General features: G+C 36.2%; 1 protein-coding gene across 2 annotated transcripts in view; it reads left to right on the plus strand.

Moving 5' to 3' along the window:
* Positions 1-14,925, plus strand: part of unc13bb (unc-13 homolog Bb (C. elegans)) — a 75,480-nt gene that overhangs the window by 49,179 nt on the left and 11,376 nt on the right. For both annotated transcript variants that reach the window (XM_057321364.1, XM_057321365.1), the window contains 13 exons: positions 1,542-1,657; positions 1,771-1,934; positions 4,316-4,466; positions 5,468-5,536; positions 5,622-5,711; positions 5,884-6,024; positions 6,192-6,322; positions 8,951-9,036; positions 9,865-9,991; positions 10,074-10,170; positions 11,346-11,489; positions 11,954-12,031; positions 12,123-12,200. In XM_057321364.1, the coding sequence (XP_057177347.1) occupies positions 1,542-1,657; positions 1,771-1,934; positions 4,316-4,466; positions 5,468-5,536; positions 5,622-5,711; positions 5,884-6,024; positions 6,192-6,322; positions 8,951-9,036; positions 9,865-9,991; positions 10,074-10,170; positions 11,346-11,489; positions 11,954-12,031; positions 12,123-12,200 (1,472 nt within the window). The remainder of the gene's footprint in view (positions 1-1,541; positions 1,658-1,770; positions 1,935-4,315; positions 4,467-5,467; positions 5,537-5,621; positions 5,712-5,883; positions 6,025-6,191; positions 6,323-8,950; positions 9,037-9,864; positions 9,992-10,073; positions 10,171-11,345; positions 11,490-11,953; positions 12,032-12,122; positions 12,201-14,925) is intronic.

Consider the following 14,925-nt stretch of genomic DNA (forward strand, 5'->3'; position numbering starts at 1 on the left):
GTTTTTATATATTCGTTTCTTATTTTTTTGCATAGTGTGTGCTGTGATTATTGGTTTTGTAAGGTCTGTGTTTAATATAAGCAAATGTCATTGTACTTTTTTGTAGTATTGTGTGTTTTTATTAAGAAAGATATTGACCCACCATTAATTCAAGCAATTGCCGTTCCCAAATTTCCGCTAATTCAAAACAACGTAAAATGCGTCATGCGCACGGCCGCATCTTCTACCACCCCACAGCAAACCCTTCACCTCCGGTGTCACCGGTACTACCGGCGTTTTTACGCGTCGATTAACTGGTGGGAAAATTTCATCACCGCCACATCCCTAACAGATGGTATAATCCCAACAATACCGTGATAATATTACCAGCGGGGGTTTTTTGCCGAGATAACCGTGGTGTTAAAATCTGATATTGCGGCAGCCCTAGTTGGTATTAAAGGAACAGTTAACCCAAACATATTAGTCATATTTTGTCACTCGAACCTGTACAATTTTTTTTCATATTTGGCAAATAACAGCACGTTGTTCATGATGTAATTTCTGAAACAATGCAACATTCCTCATATTTCCTAATCCAGGGAATAAAGAAAATGAGTTTGTGAATTATTTCTTTAAACGGTGGAAGCGTGCTTTGTTTTTGTTTTCTTAGCATTGCTGTGTTAAAATTTTGTTCTGTTGTGACCTTGATGTTTCTTACAGTCACAAGATCTCTGTATCCAGACACAAAATATAAATGTACTTCCATCCTCTGTTATTGAATTCTGGAAATTGCTCAAGATGATAAATGACACGATGGGCCATCTCTCTGCCCATCTTTAAATGGAATGTGGCCCTTGAGTTCAGCATTTGTGTGTGTACTCCATTACCCACGTCTCACCGTTTGACAGCCCGTCTCGTCGTGCCCAATTATCCACGTGTGCATCAGAACTTTCAGAGCTGTGAAATCTACTGCTCTGAATTCAACTTCATTCTGCTATAATCCATCTCGTTTATCTCTCATTTAATCCGATACAGTCTGCACTGTCCTCATTTCTGCCGTCCGGTCCACCGCTCTACAAGTCTTCATCTGACCACCACATCTGCTGTAACAATTATTCTCAATAGCAGTAATTCAGCTTCACGTCCTTTGACTGTTTCTCTCTCTCTCTCGCCCTCCTTCAGAACAGAGATCCTCCTTGATTATTATGTAGCCCACTCCAGTCGGAAATTCTCCATTTAGCCGACACATATAAATTATCTCAATAATTTGCCTGTCAGATGAAACGGTTGGGAAGAGAAGAACCCTGCATTTCTATTTTAAGATCTTGAAGTGGTTTTGTGTGTGCGAGTAAAAGGCTGAACATTAAATGTGAGAATTAAACGTGTAAAGGTCATAAACCCCGCCCTCTCTATGTAAACAATAGACACCACACACAAAAAACATTTACCTGCATTTTGATTGAATCTAACCCTGAACGTGTATTTCATTGCTCTGTGTTTCTTTGATATCACCGCACATGATCATTTCTCCTAAACATCCAATGTGTGTGTCACACAAACAGAAAAAAGAACAGACAAGTCTGCGGTTTCTGGTGCCATTCGCCTTCAGATCAGCGTGGAAATCAAGGGTGAAGAAAAAGTGGCTCCCTATCACATCCAGTACACCTGTTTGCATGAGGTAGAACATCACAGCAACTCATGAACACTACAGTATGTCCATAACATGTAAACAATGCTGTCGTGATCACCGAACATTAACCTGTGAACCCTGTTTTGTGTTGTTTTTCTCAGAACCTCTTTCACCACATCACAGACGTCCTTGGCCTGGGTGGGGTGAAGATCCCTGATGCCCGTGGCGATGATGCCTGGAAGGTCTACTTTGATGATGTGGCCCAAGAGATAGTGGATGAGTTTGCAATGCGCTATGGGATTGAATCCATCTACCAGGCCATGACGTATGTTTTATTCAATTATTCAATACATCAACCCACTCGTCCACCAGTTTCCTGTGCTGACCTCGTTTCTAATGACGTCAACAATACATTAACATAGAACTAGAAGTGTAATACACAGTTTCTGCAGTGCTCGTAAATGTTTAATGTTTAATCTGTCGTGAAAATTTAAAGGTGCAATGTGTGATATTAAAGGTACAGTAACTATTTTGCAGTAAAATATCCAAAAACCACTAGGCCAGTTTTATATATTTTGTTCAGCTGAGTACTTACAGTGTTTCCAATTACTTGTAAATCGTGATAAAATCGTCATTCTAAACAGTGACACGGGGCTGTGCAGTCACTTGTCAATAGCATCATATCCGCATTCCCCTTTGTTACCGCCTTTACTGACGTAGAAACCACATGACAACAGTGTCGTGGACAATTGGGGAAGTAGTGTCTAGCAAGCCACTAGCTTGTTTCGAGCAGTCATAGACCACAATTATACACAACATTTATAAAGCTTACTTTACCTCATCCGCTAACATGATTTCTCGTTCCCGTGTGATTGATGGCCATCAGCGGTGGAGTTGAAGACAACAGATCCCATCATTCCACGCTCTTTCACAGCGTCATCAAGCTACGCCATTGTTGTTGTTTTGACCGTGTGCCCTCTAGCGGCGATTTTTAAAAACTGTTGCTTTATGGAGGATCTATTGACAGAAATGCAATATAATATACATGCTTGTATATTATATTGCATTATAATATGTCTTCAGAGGTGTATAAAGACCTTACATAATGAAGTGTTATGTTTTTATTACCCTAGAATGAGCTATTTTTATCTACATACACCGCGGGTCCCCTTACATGGGATTCACCATGTTGTGTCTACAGTAGCCCTAAACAGACAAACGGCTCTACAGAGCGTGTTTTGCAAATTTGTTATCTCCTTCGGCAATGATGTAAAAATGTGACAACGTCTTTGTCCTGTGAGAGCCACCGTAGTGCTTCGAAAGGGAGGGGTGGAGTGAGCAGTTGGTTGCAGTTCGAAACCTCACCACTAGATGCTGCTACATTTCATACATTGGACCTTTTAGAACATGCTTCACCTCTAAAGGATGACATCATCAAAGCCACATGTATAGTTATGGGCTGTGTGACATTCTACAAAATGTTATATGTTTAGATATTGCAACTATTTTAAAGTCTTGCAAAAGTTCGCACAGTCATTTAAAGAGATAGTCCACACAAAGCTAAAATGTAACAATTGAAGACAAAAAGTCATCTTGGATGGAGCGAATTAAAGGAGTAGTTCACTTCTAAATTTGTCCCCATTGACTTTCCATAGTACAAAAAAAATGACTAAGGCAATGGGGACAAATTTTGAGGAGGTTCTGTAAAAAATGTGCTGAAATCGTGGTCATTGTTGATACATAAAATGCCCATGGTGCCCTCACTTTGATAGTCAAAAAAGCAGACACTGTATCAATTTGTGGGTGAACTGTCCCTTTAAGGCCAGTTGATGTTTCTAATGCTAATTCACTACCATTGGGATACGTTGAAATGCTCTAGAAGATTAACTTAACCTTCACATGCTAAAAGCCTTCCCTAAAGAGAGCGTTGGCAGTGTTTCCATTCCAGGCTCCATTCCAGTAATGAATGACTACTTTTCATGATTCAATCAATATCTCGTCTCAGTCCGAATCATGTCAGATTATAGAATTTACGAAATACCCCCTTATGTTCATTTTTAAACGTCAGACCATCAACATCCAGAAACCCATTATACTATATCTGGCTGTTTGTTTTCAGTCAGTGATAAGGAAATTGTGTTCTCTGTTTTTGCGGGTGTATGTTAGAAGGCAGTGAGAAAGTGTATGCCCGAGTCCCCATTGTGTGTCTGGTTGTTAATGACCAGTATAAGTCAGTCTCGCTCTGGTGTGAAGAGACTTAGTAATAGTGCAAATCAGTCAGATAAAGCACACACATGAGGCCATATCTCACACCAAAGTCCCGTCTAACCAGCCAATTACAAGAGATTAACTAGACCTCTATCTGACACACCTTTAGTGGAGATTCATTGGCAATACTGTATAGAAGGTGTTCTTTTTTTTTTGTGCCAAATTCAAAACCTGTATAGGACTCTTTCTTCTGTGAAGCACAAAAGAAGATATTTGGAGAAACGCCAATGTTGTTTGGTTACCAAAGTTCTTCAAAATATCTTCTTTTATGCTCTGCATAGGAAAGAAACTCATACAGGTTTGAAATGACATGAAGATGAATAAATGGTGAAACTGACTAGTTAACTGGTTTAGCGGAGATTATCCTGCTGCTGTTTGTATGTATAAATGTACAGAGAAGCAAATGTACACGCGTTTTCTCTCTCTTTGTGCTTGCAGGCACTTTGCATGTCTTTCGTCTAAGTATATGTGTCCCGGGGTTCCTGCTGTGATGAGCACCCTGCTGGCCAACATCAACGCCTACTACGCCCACACCACCGCATCCACCAATGTCTCCGCCAGCGACAGATTCGCTGCATCCAACTTTGGGGTATGTTCAACTATGACACAGTATACAGACGAACGTGAAAAACGAATACATGTATAGTTTGTATAGACTATACATGTATATGGTCTCTAATCATGCTTCTAAGAACTTATATCTGGAATAGTTTTTGCTTTAAAAAGAAAAAGAGTAGTCACCTCACATCAAGAAACTCCCTGCATTATTATGAAATATCATATCCATGGCTTTATTTACACAGCCACCATTTATTTGTTTTTATTACATTTATCATTTTTTTATTGCTCAAATGCCAGGTCATTCAGTCGGGTACTCTTATTTGCAATGAGTCCTCAAATTCAGTACCTGAATCCAGTTTGTGTGAAAAATCTGAAATTTGATTTAGATGACTTCATTTTAATGAATCAAAAATGTTATACATTTCATAGTTTATGTCAATGAGATGTCATACATTACTTCTGAATATGGAGGAAGTGTGGGATAGATGAGATCTTCATAATGTCCATTAAATTGAGTCACAGAGACGGACTGATACAGATTTGACAATGTCTCAATGTGTCAGGAATTAATCTTATTTAACGTTCAGGCTTTTGCAAGGAAACTGTTAAACACAAAATTGAAAGGCAATTTTGGGAACGGAAAAGTGTCTAGTGTGGATGTCGTTTTTATAAATTTGCATTGACAGACCACTTTGTAAAGCATGGGACACGCTGTTCAATTCATTGTTATGGATTAAAACACTTCGGCTAATTGCAATCTGTAATATTTATGCCAGGAAAACGGTGTTGGTTTTTAATGTTAACTTAACTTAACTTATCTTCGCAATGAGAACATGTTGTTCTTTTCCAGTGTCAAAAAAGCTTGTTAGTACCACTAGATGTGATTTAAATACATAAACATTTGAACATATACATTTTATATTGCCTAATATTGCGTTTTATCTCTTAGGAATTGTTAAAATTCTGTCACCATTTAGTTACCCCACATCATTGAAATGACTGATCTTTAGTATTTTTCTATTCTAACAGAAAGAACGATTTGTCAAGCTGTTGGATCAACTTCACAATTCTCTGCGCATTGACCTCTCAATGTATCGAGTGAGTTTTGGTGCCTTTTTCATTTACAGCCTATTGTTGGACCCTAAACAGTCGATTCTTATTCATTGTATCATGTCTTTATTAGAATAACTTTCCTGCGAGCAGTAAGGAGCGTCTCCAGGACCTCAAATCTACTGTTGACCTCCTGACCAGCATCACCTTTTTCCGGATGAAGGTATAGAACGCAGTCTCAATAAAAGCTAACACTGTGTTCCAGTAGTTTCCAAAATAGGAGTATTTTCTGGCAGTGGTTTTTCCGATATCCAAATAAAACTGAGATAATGCACATACAGTGGATCAGCCACTTATTTCACTTCTTTATCTCTCTATCGCCTCACGCTGGTCAGGTCCAGGAACTGCAAAGTCCTCCAAGAGCCAGTCAGGTTGTGCGAGACTGTGTGAAGGCCTGTCTCAACTCCACCTATGACTACATCTTCAACAACTGTCAAGAGCTGTACAGTCGCCAGTATCCTCAGATTGGAGACACGGTTCGAAATTCAGTCCTTTATTAAATATTGAAAAACAATATTTCAAAGGAAAGTTTGCAATAGCTGCACCACACAGAATTATAAAAGTAGAAACAAAGCAAATCTCTCCTGTCTGCTATTGTATTTTTTTTCAAGAATTCAAGCAAACATTTCATATTTTCTATCAGAATAAGGAAGAAATCACTCCGGAGGATCAAGGTCCGAGCATTAAGAACTTGGACTTCTGGCCTAAACTTATCACCCTTATTGTGTCCATCATCGAGGAAGATCGCAACTCTTACGGTCCTGTACTAAACCAGTGAGTTTGCCTAAATCTACAAGCACCCTGTCTGAATTATTTTCAGTTTTTCGCGATTTACTGTTAGATGTGTTTAGGTAAAGTGTTTGTTTCATTCTACTACTAACAATATTTCTCCCAAATTTCAAATAAAAAATATTGTTTCCATTTGCATTATTTGCAGAAAATGAAACCGGAGAAACAGGTCAAAATAAAAAAAAAGATGCTCTGTATTTTTTCAGACAAAAACAAGTTCATATTCACTTTTAAGCAATACAACTGTAATATTTGTGTTTAGGAAAAGCTATAACCTTGATTTTTATCACAGTTTTCATGCGTCTTGTCATGCTGTCAGTCTTTCACATTGCTGTTGGATGACTTTGTTGAAATTCAGCAAACACTGGACTGGAATTATGGAGGACTAAACCTGCAAAAATTATAAATAAATAAATGTATAAATAAATAAATAAATATATAAACGAATAAATGTAATAATATGAAAATAAATAAAGGAATGAATGGTTTGATAAAACAAAATAATTCGTTTTAGCTATTATTGATCTTAGCTTTAACTTTTCTTTTCATTTTTTAAATTGATTTATTATTTTTTGTGTCCATTTTTTAATTATTTTTTATTATTATTATTATTTATTTTTAGATTATTTTATTTATCATTTCCTTTTATTTTTACATTTATTTATTTATACGTTTATTTATTTTTATATTTATTTATTATCGCATGTATTTATTTCCACTTTTATTTATTTATTCTTGAATTTATTCTTACTTTTCTGTGTCTTGTATGATAATTAGATGGGTTGGTCTTGCCTACTATTGGTTCAGCGTAGATTGAAGCGTTTGATCGATTACTCTTGACTTGTTTTGGACCAACGTCACGTCACTCACTGATCGTTTGCTTCGTGTATAACGTTAAGTAACTTTGTCGGGCGCACAATTAGCTAGAGAGTTACAGCATTTAACCATGCATCAAATGACTGTGTGTCATTCAGATTAGGTGCGCTTATTGATGTTTTATTACAGATTGACGGCGAGATAAATGACAAAGTTCTTCAAAATCTGTGCGAGTCAGGGGGTGCTAAGGTGGTGACCAAGTTCCGGTTACAGGTCCTCTGCCAAAGAGGTGCATGAACGACCTCAGCAGATTCGTCGATTCTGAAAGCACAAGACGACTTGATATTAAGATGTCTAATAAACACAGACTTTCTTGTTACATGATTTTGACATTCTTGTTAAGATTGCAAATTATTGCTATGATCGCCCGTGACGGCTGAAGCGAGGTGAAAAAATAAATAAAGCGATTTGACACGGGATTCGTACCCATGCAATAAAGCGAGGCAGCGTGTTACTACGGTAACAATCACACTAAGCTATTTCGCAATGCTAGCTGCTGCGGATCTTTGCAATAATATCAAGATGTCACACAACAATATGCAGCTGGATGAATCAAGGGAATATGCCCGTTTTAACTTGTGACCTCTGTGTTATTTATCTCTTATGGAATGTAGTTTACGAGTACCGTTTAGTAACCACGTCTTTTTAGAAGGAATGGTTTCCATTTGATGGCCCCTGTAGTGAAAGAACGATGCTCATTACTACCGTGTTAACTTGTGACTTAAGTTCACTATGTCTCAATTCATTTACATTATGTTACATCATGTTACATTAAATCTTTACGCTTTTTCTAACCGAAAGGCTGCTTATAACTATCACTTTGACAAAGCGTCAGTTTGCGACTTCGGTTTATAAGCTCATCTGTGTAGTTAAACCTTATTACATTTTGTGCTTTATGATTTTCACCAGTTGAACTGTAACGCCACCATAGCACCCTCTGACTCGCACAGACTTTGAATGTGCTGCAAAGAGGCTAACAACTGAGGAAGAACTTTGTCATTTATCTCGCCGTCAATCTGTAATAAATCATCAATAAGTGCATCTAATCTGAATGACACATAGTCATTTGATGCATGGTTATCGACTTCATTGGCTAAATGCTGTAACTCTCTAGCTAATTGTGCGCCCGCCATAGTTACTTAACGTTATACACGAAGCAAACGATCAGTGAGTGACGTGACGTTAGTCCAAAACAAGTCAAGAGTAATCGATCAAACGCTTCAATCTACGCTGAACCAATAGTAGGCAAGACCAACCCATCTAATTATCATACAAGACACAGAAAAGTAAGAATAAATTCAAGAATAAATAAATAAAAGTGGAAATAAATACATGCGATAATAAATAAATATAAAAATAAATAAACGTATAAATAAATAAATGTAAAAATAAAAGGAAATGATAAATAAAATAATCTAAAAATAAATAATAATAATAATAAAAAATAATTAAAAAATGGACACAAAAAATAATAAATCAATTTAAAAAATGAATATAAAAGTTAAAGCTAAGATCAATAATAGCTAAAACGAATTATTTTGTTTTATCAAACCATTCATTCCTTTATTTATTTTCATATTATTACATTTATTCGTTTATATATTTATTTATTTATACATTTATTTATTTATAATTTTTGTCCTCCATATGGAATGGCCACAATACATGTAGCTCAATGCTCAATGCTCAAATAGGCATCATGATCTGACATCATCATTGTTTTTTGTTGTCATGTAGATTTCCTCAGGAACTGAATGTGGGGAAGTTAAGCGCTGAAGTCATGTGGAATCAGTTCTCTCAGGATATGAAATATGCCATGGAAGGTCAGTGATTGTGAATACAGGTTTGGTCTGATGATTTGTATTTGTACTAGAAACTAGATTTGGCATGTCAAACAAGATTGAAAACTAGTGTGGGAACCTCTAAAAAATGCTTTTTTATGCTGTTGTGCATGTTTCAACATTAAACTGTGCTTTGGTAGACAAACATTACTTAAAGGAGTAGTTCACCTTAAAAATGAAAGTTCTGTCATCGTTTACTCACCCTCTTGTCATTTCAAACCTGTATGACTTTCTTTGTTCTGCAGAACACAAAAGAAGATATTTTGACAAAATGTTAGTAACAGAACAGCACAGCCCCCCATTCACTTCTATTATTACCAATGCAAGTGAATGGGGGGCTGTTAACAACATTCTTCAAATCAATCTTCTTTTGTGTTCTTCTTGAAATGACAAGAGGGTGAGTAACGATGACAGAATTTTCATTTTTAAGGTGAGCTACTCCTTTAAATGCATAACCTGGGGTGTGTATACATTGTCATCATTGTTAACATAGCACACAATGTAAACATTATGAATGATTGTCTGTATCACTAGCAAAAAAGCCAAACTGGTCCAGGCTGATTTGAAAGGATAGCTCACCCAAAAATAAAATGTATGCCATTATTTATTTATCTTCATGTCGGTCAAAACCTGTATACGACTCTTTCTTCTGTGAAACCCAAAAGAAGATATTTTGAGAAATGTCTCAGTGGTTTTGTGTACATAGAATGGAAGTCAATGGGGGTCAGTGTTGCTTGTTTACCAACGTTCTGTCGAAAGCATTTCTAAATATTGTTGACTTGGACACACGTGTTGTGATTTGTTTCGCAGAACATGAGAAGCACCGGCTGTGTAGGAGCGCAGACTACATGAACCTGCACTTCAAGGTCAAATGGCTGTACAACGAATATGTCAAGGGTCTGCCGGCCTTCAAGGGAGCCGTGCCTGAGTACCCAACGTGAGAAACCTCCTTATGACATCTTCAACCAAACACATACAAGAAAACACAAGTTTGATCCTCTTATGTTTTATGCTTTTAGATGGTTCCAGCAGTTCGTCCTACAGTGGCTGGATGAGAATGAAGACGTGTCAATGGAGTTCATGCATGGAGCTCTGGAGAGAGATAAGAAAGATGGAGTGAGACGTTTCTCTTTATTATCTACCTCTTAAAGTCTGTTATCTTGAACACATTTAAGTACATCATTAAGGAAAGATTTGATATTATCACGAAATCAACTGAAATGTTTTTCTAAAAAGACATTTTTAAAATCTATCTTTAATTTTTTTTAATTAGTTGTTTTTTCATATTTATAAATACATATATTTATTTTTATTTTTATTTAATCAATCGATTAATCGCGATTAATCGCATCCATAATAAAAGTTTGTGTTTACATAATATATTACTGTGGACTGTGCATATTCATTTGTAAATACATATGCATGTATTTAAGAAAAGTATGAAATATAAAAATTAATAAACAATTATGAATAATTTCAATTATTGGTATATATAAATAAATACATCTAAACGTTTTCTAAACACACACACACACACACACATACACATATATATATATATATATATATATATTGTGATATATATATATATATATTAGGGCTGTCAAACGATTAATCATGATTAATCGCATCCAGAATAAAGGTTTTTGTTTACATAATACATGTCTGTGTACTGTGCATACTAATTTTGTATTTATTAACACAAAAACATAAACATACATGTATATATATTTAGAAAATATTTAGATATTTAGATTATATTTAACAATAATTGAAATTATAAATATAATTTTTAAAAAATTAAAAAAAAAATATATATATATATATATTGTCTATTTTTCTTAAATATATGCATGTACGTGTATGTGTTTATTAATAAAAAAATAATATGCACACTACACAGACATATATTATGTAAACACAAACTTTTATTCTGGGTGCGATTAATCACGATTAATCGTTTGACAGCCCTAAATATTTATACTTCTATTAGAGATATTAGACTTATAACTTATAGTAGCTTATAACTTTTATTCTGGATGCGAATAATCGCTTGACAACCCTGATTTATATTTATATTTTAATATTTATATTTATGTGGCTCTCAACACAACTGGTGCTGAATTATTTACGATATTTGCATGATATGATATCTTGATATTGATAATAGCGGTTTTTAATATCACAGTAATTGGCAATAATGGTATATATGACACCCCTACACATTACATCGATTTTATTTCATTTAATATTTTAGCGCAACAAAAACATTGTTTTTATTCTCTCCTCAGTTCCAGCAGACGTCTGAGCATGCCCTCTTCTCCTGTTCGGTGGTGGATGTCTTCACTCAGCTCAACCAGAGCTTTGAGATCATCAAGAAACTGGAGTGTCCCGACCCCAAAGTCATGGCCCTCTACAGCCGCCGATTCGCCAAGGTGGACCGGCGTCCCTCCTAATGCCATTACAAATACATTCACATCACAACAAATGTCCACTGTCAAAGCATTATCTCGTTTCTAGATTTATCGGAGATTTAAAAGAGAACGGTCCTTTTTAGCCAAAGGGCATCTGGATGCATTGAAGAATTTCAATAGGACGAAAACATTTGTCCGAAAGAAAGAGATTCTAATCGAATGAAATGTTTAATGCAGTCATATCAATCAAGCCAAGCTCGGCAACCTTCTCTGATGTCCCCATCCATAAAGACAAATATTCCACCGTGAATTTTTATTGGACGCGTGGCGGAGAGCTTATTGGGCCGATGGCCAGCGGTTTTATGAGAGAAAGATGTGATGCTTCAGTTCTAGATTGCCTGAAACGTCAGCGTTGTCTTCTGTTTGATTGTGGACGCTCGAGAAAATCTATTTTTTAATCTCAGTCTCATTTATTTGTGTCACAGACCATCGACAAAGTTCTCCTTCAGTACAGCGCCATTCTCAAGAAGATCTTCCCATCCTATTGTGATAAAGAGAAGATTGTAAGTCTCTCTCTCCTGATACTTTCCATGGCATTTCTGCTAGCTCGACGTCTTTTCTAATAAATCTCTCTCTCTTCCCGTCTGTCCTCAGCCGTGTGTCTTGATGAATAATGTGCAGCAGTTGCGTGTCCAGCTTGAGAAGATGTTTGAATCTATGGGTGCTAAACAGGTAGGAGAACAGCAGTGAAAGGTGACCTTCTTAAAGCAGAGGAAATGTTTGTCCTCTCTTCATTCATCAGGGACATCTCGCCGCATAACTCCAGACGGATGTATTGGTGCCGTTTGCCCTGTCATTTCTACAAATAGTGACACTTGCTGGTTGAATCAGGCTTGATGTGCGCTACCTGGATGATTTGATCCATGTTTCAGTGCACTTGTGTTGTACAAGTATTTGATGGAAGCATGAGCTTCATTTGTCTCTCGTCATTAGGTTGCCACAGAGGAAGCCAGGGTATGACTAGACCAGTCAGATCTAGTCAGAAGAGAAAAGTAGAAAAGTAGAGCAGTTTTTAGTTGTTGTAGATGTGTGTCATCTTAAAGGAATAGTTCACCTTCAAAATGAAAATTCTGTCATCATTTACTCACCCTGTTGTCATTTGTGAGACATGTGATTTTCTTTTTTGTTGGTAACCAAGAACCGTTGGTCCCTATCCAGTACCTCAGAGATGACGTATTTGTGTAGGCTAACCCGGAAGTTAGCGCCACGCTGGTTCCCTTGACCGAAAGCCTATGCATTTTTCCCATAGACTTTTGGAAGATCACATAAAATAAGCTCTGTGATTAACAAAGGTTTATCATGTTTACACGTTTTGTCCATCAAGATAATCTTTACAAATCAACACCACATTTGTTACTTTTGAAGCCGAAATGCAATCGTCAGAAGTAAAATGCTAACACAATGCTATAAACGGACTACACTTAAGGTCGCTCGATATCAACGTCACCAAGTCTCCGACAACTCTTTCAAACTTGAAAAATGTTCTCTGGTAAGTAATTACTCCGTGAATGAATCCGTATCTACGTTTTAAGAGATTTGTGAGCTTTATATGCACGATGACGTCCAAAGGAAGTAGTCACTTTTAGCAACTTGTTAGCAACTGACGTTTTTAAAATAAGGCTTTAAAAAAGCGGGTTATTATTGGTGTGTTTTATGTCATAGAATTAAACGTAAAAATATTTAGAGGTTTTGTTTGCCACAGACCTTATTTCGGGCGATTTACCAAAAAAAACCTTTCAAGAAACCCATAGACTTTGAAGCGATGGAACCGGAAGTCTTAAAATGCTAACTCGCTTCTGGGTTTTGCAAACAAAAATACGTCATCTCTGAGCCTCCCTATTGACTTTTATTGGATAGACACAATATGATATTTTTAAAATATCTTCTTTGTGATCTGCAGAAGAAAGAAAGTCATACTGGTTTGAAACGACAAGAGGGCGTGTGAATAATGACAGCATTTTTCATTTGAAAGTGAACTATTCATTTAGGGATTTGAATTCTTCATGTACTGTACTTCATAGTCCGCAATAACAGTAGCTGCACGCTTTGGTTCTTTGCCATTTTTTCCACAGAGATTAAAAAAAATCTGTGAACTCATTGGTTCTAAATTCCAACCCTGCGTCCTGCATACTATCCATCCTAAATAGTATTCGAAATTTGAATGAGTTTGCTCCAAATCATAGTATGTTATAGTATTCTTAAAGTACCCGGATGGTCTATTTTTCCGGTGAAAATTTGAAGTGTAGATCTCAAACGACTGACATTACCCACAACTCACCACTAGTGGGCATAGTTTAGTGACGCTACAATGTATCAATAAAATTAAATAAGTGGCGTGTCACTCACTGAATTCATAAATGCAAGTATACAGTAAACAATACATAAGAAATAATTAATAAAGAAATACTTACTGTATTATGTCCCAGGGTGAGCACTCAAATGAATGATGTGATTTTCAATAAATAATAAAACAAGTACATCATTTTAGGGCATAGTAAGCAGGTGAATTTGGACGAGCACATGATCCCATTATTTCTATGGTTTCCACAGTAACAGGATTTCTCTCCGATTGGTTGATCTCTCTTTAGCATTATGGGTATTGTATAAAAGCCGAATTCCATTAGGAATTACAAGATATTTTACAAATGAAACGAAACTCTCAATGACTTGTGTTTTTTACAGAAACAGCTAATGGTAGACCCGCTTTGTTATCGTTAAAAACACATTTTCTCTTTGGAAAAAATGAATGGAATTTTTACTTCAGGAGTGCTGATGTTAGGCTAGAAATGTGTAAATCAGTATTAATAGATGTAGATCTGATACTCAAGATGTAAGTGATACATTTCTTTATTTCATTAAATAAAGTTGGATGCAATAATGAATCCCGAGGAAGATGAAGAGGTGGGTGTGCACAAATGGCCAAACATGCAAGATCTAAATGTGTAATTCGTAGGATCAGTACGAGCATGGAAACATTGTAATGAGATATGAAGAAAGAAGGAGAAAGTCAATTATCTACTTTTGTTTGTGATTTCAAGGTTATTGGTGAGAATGTCAAAGACTGTGAGGTGGGTACAGTGTTACTGTACATCTGTAATACCAACTCCCAGACTCTCTAGTAATCCCTCTATAGTGTGCATCTTGACCAAGTACAGTAGATAGAATAAACATTTTTACTGTCCTATAGGAAATTTCAGTGCTTGGGACAGCAGTAGGTTTGTATTAGGAGTTTTTAAGTCTGAAAAAAAAAGCATAAAAACACGTATACAGTTCCACCGCTAGGACTGAAATTGTGTAAAAAATAACTTGTGTTCAAAAATCATGTTTTTTATTGTGTTTTACAGTGTTAGTTATCTGTAATTATGAGTTATTATTCCATAATCAAAAACAACCCAAC

This window comes from Triplophysa rosa, linkage group LG22 (genome assembly GCF_024868665.1).
Source record: "Triplophysa rosa linkage group LG22, Trosa_1v2, whole genome shotgun sequence".
NCBI classification, from domain to species: Eukaryota; Metazoa; Chordata; class Actinopteri; order Cypriniformes; family Nemacheilidae; genus Triplophysa; species Triplophysa rosa.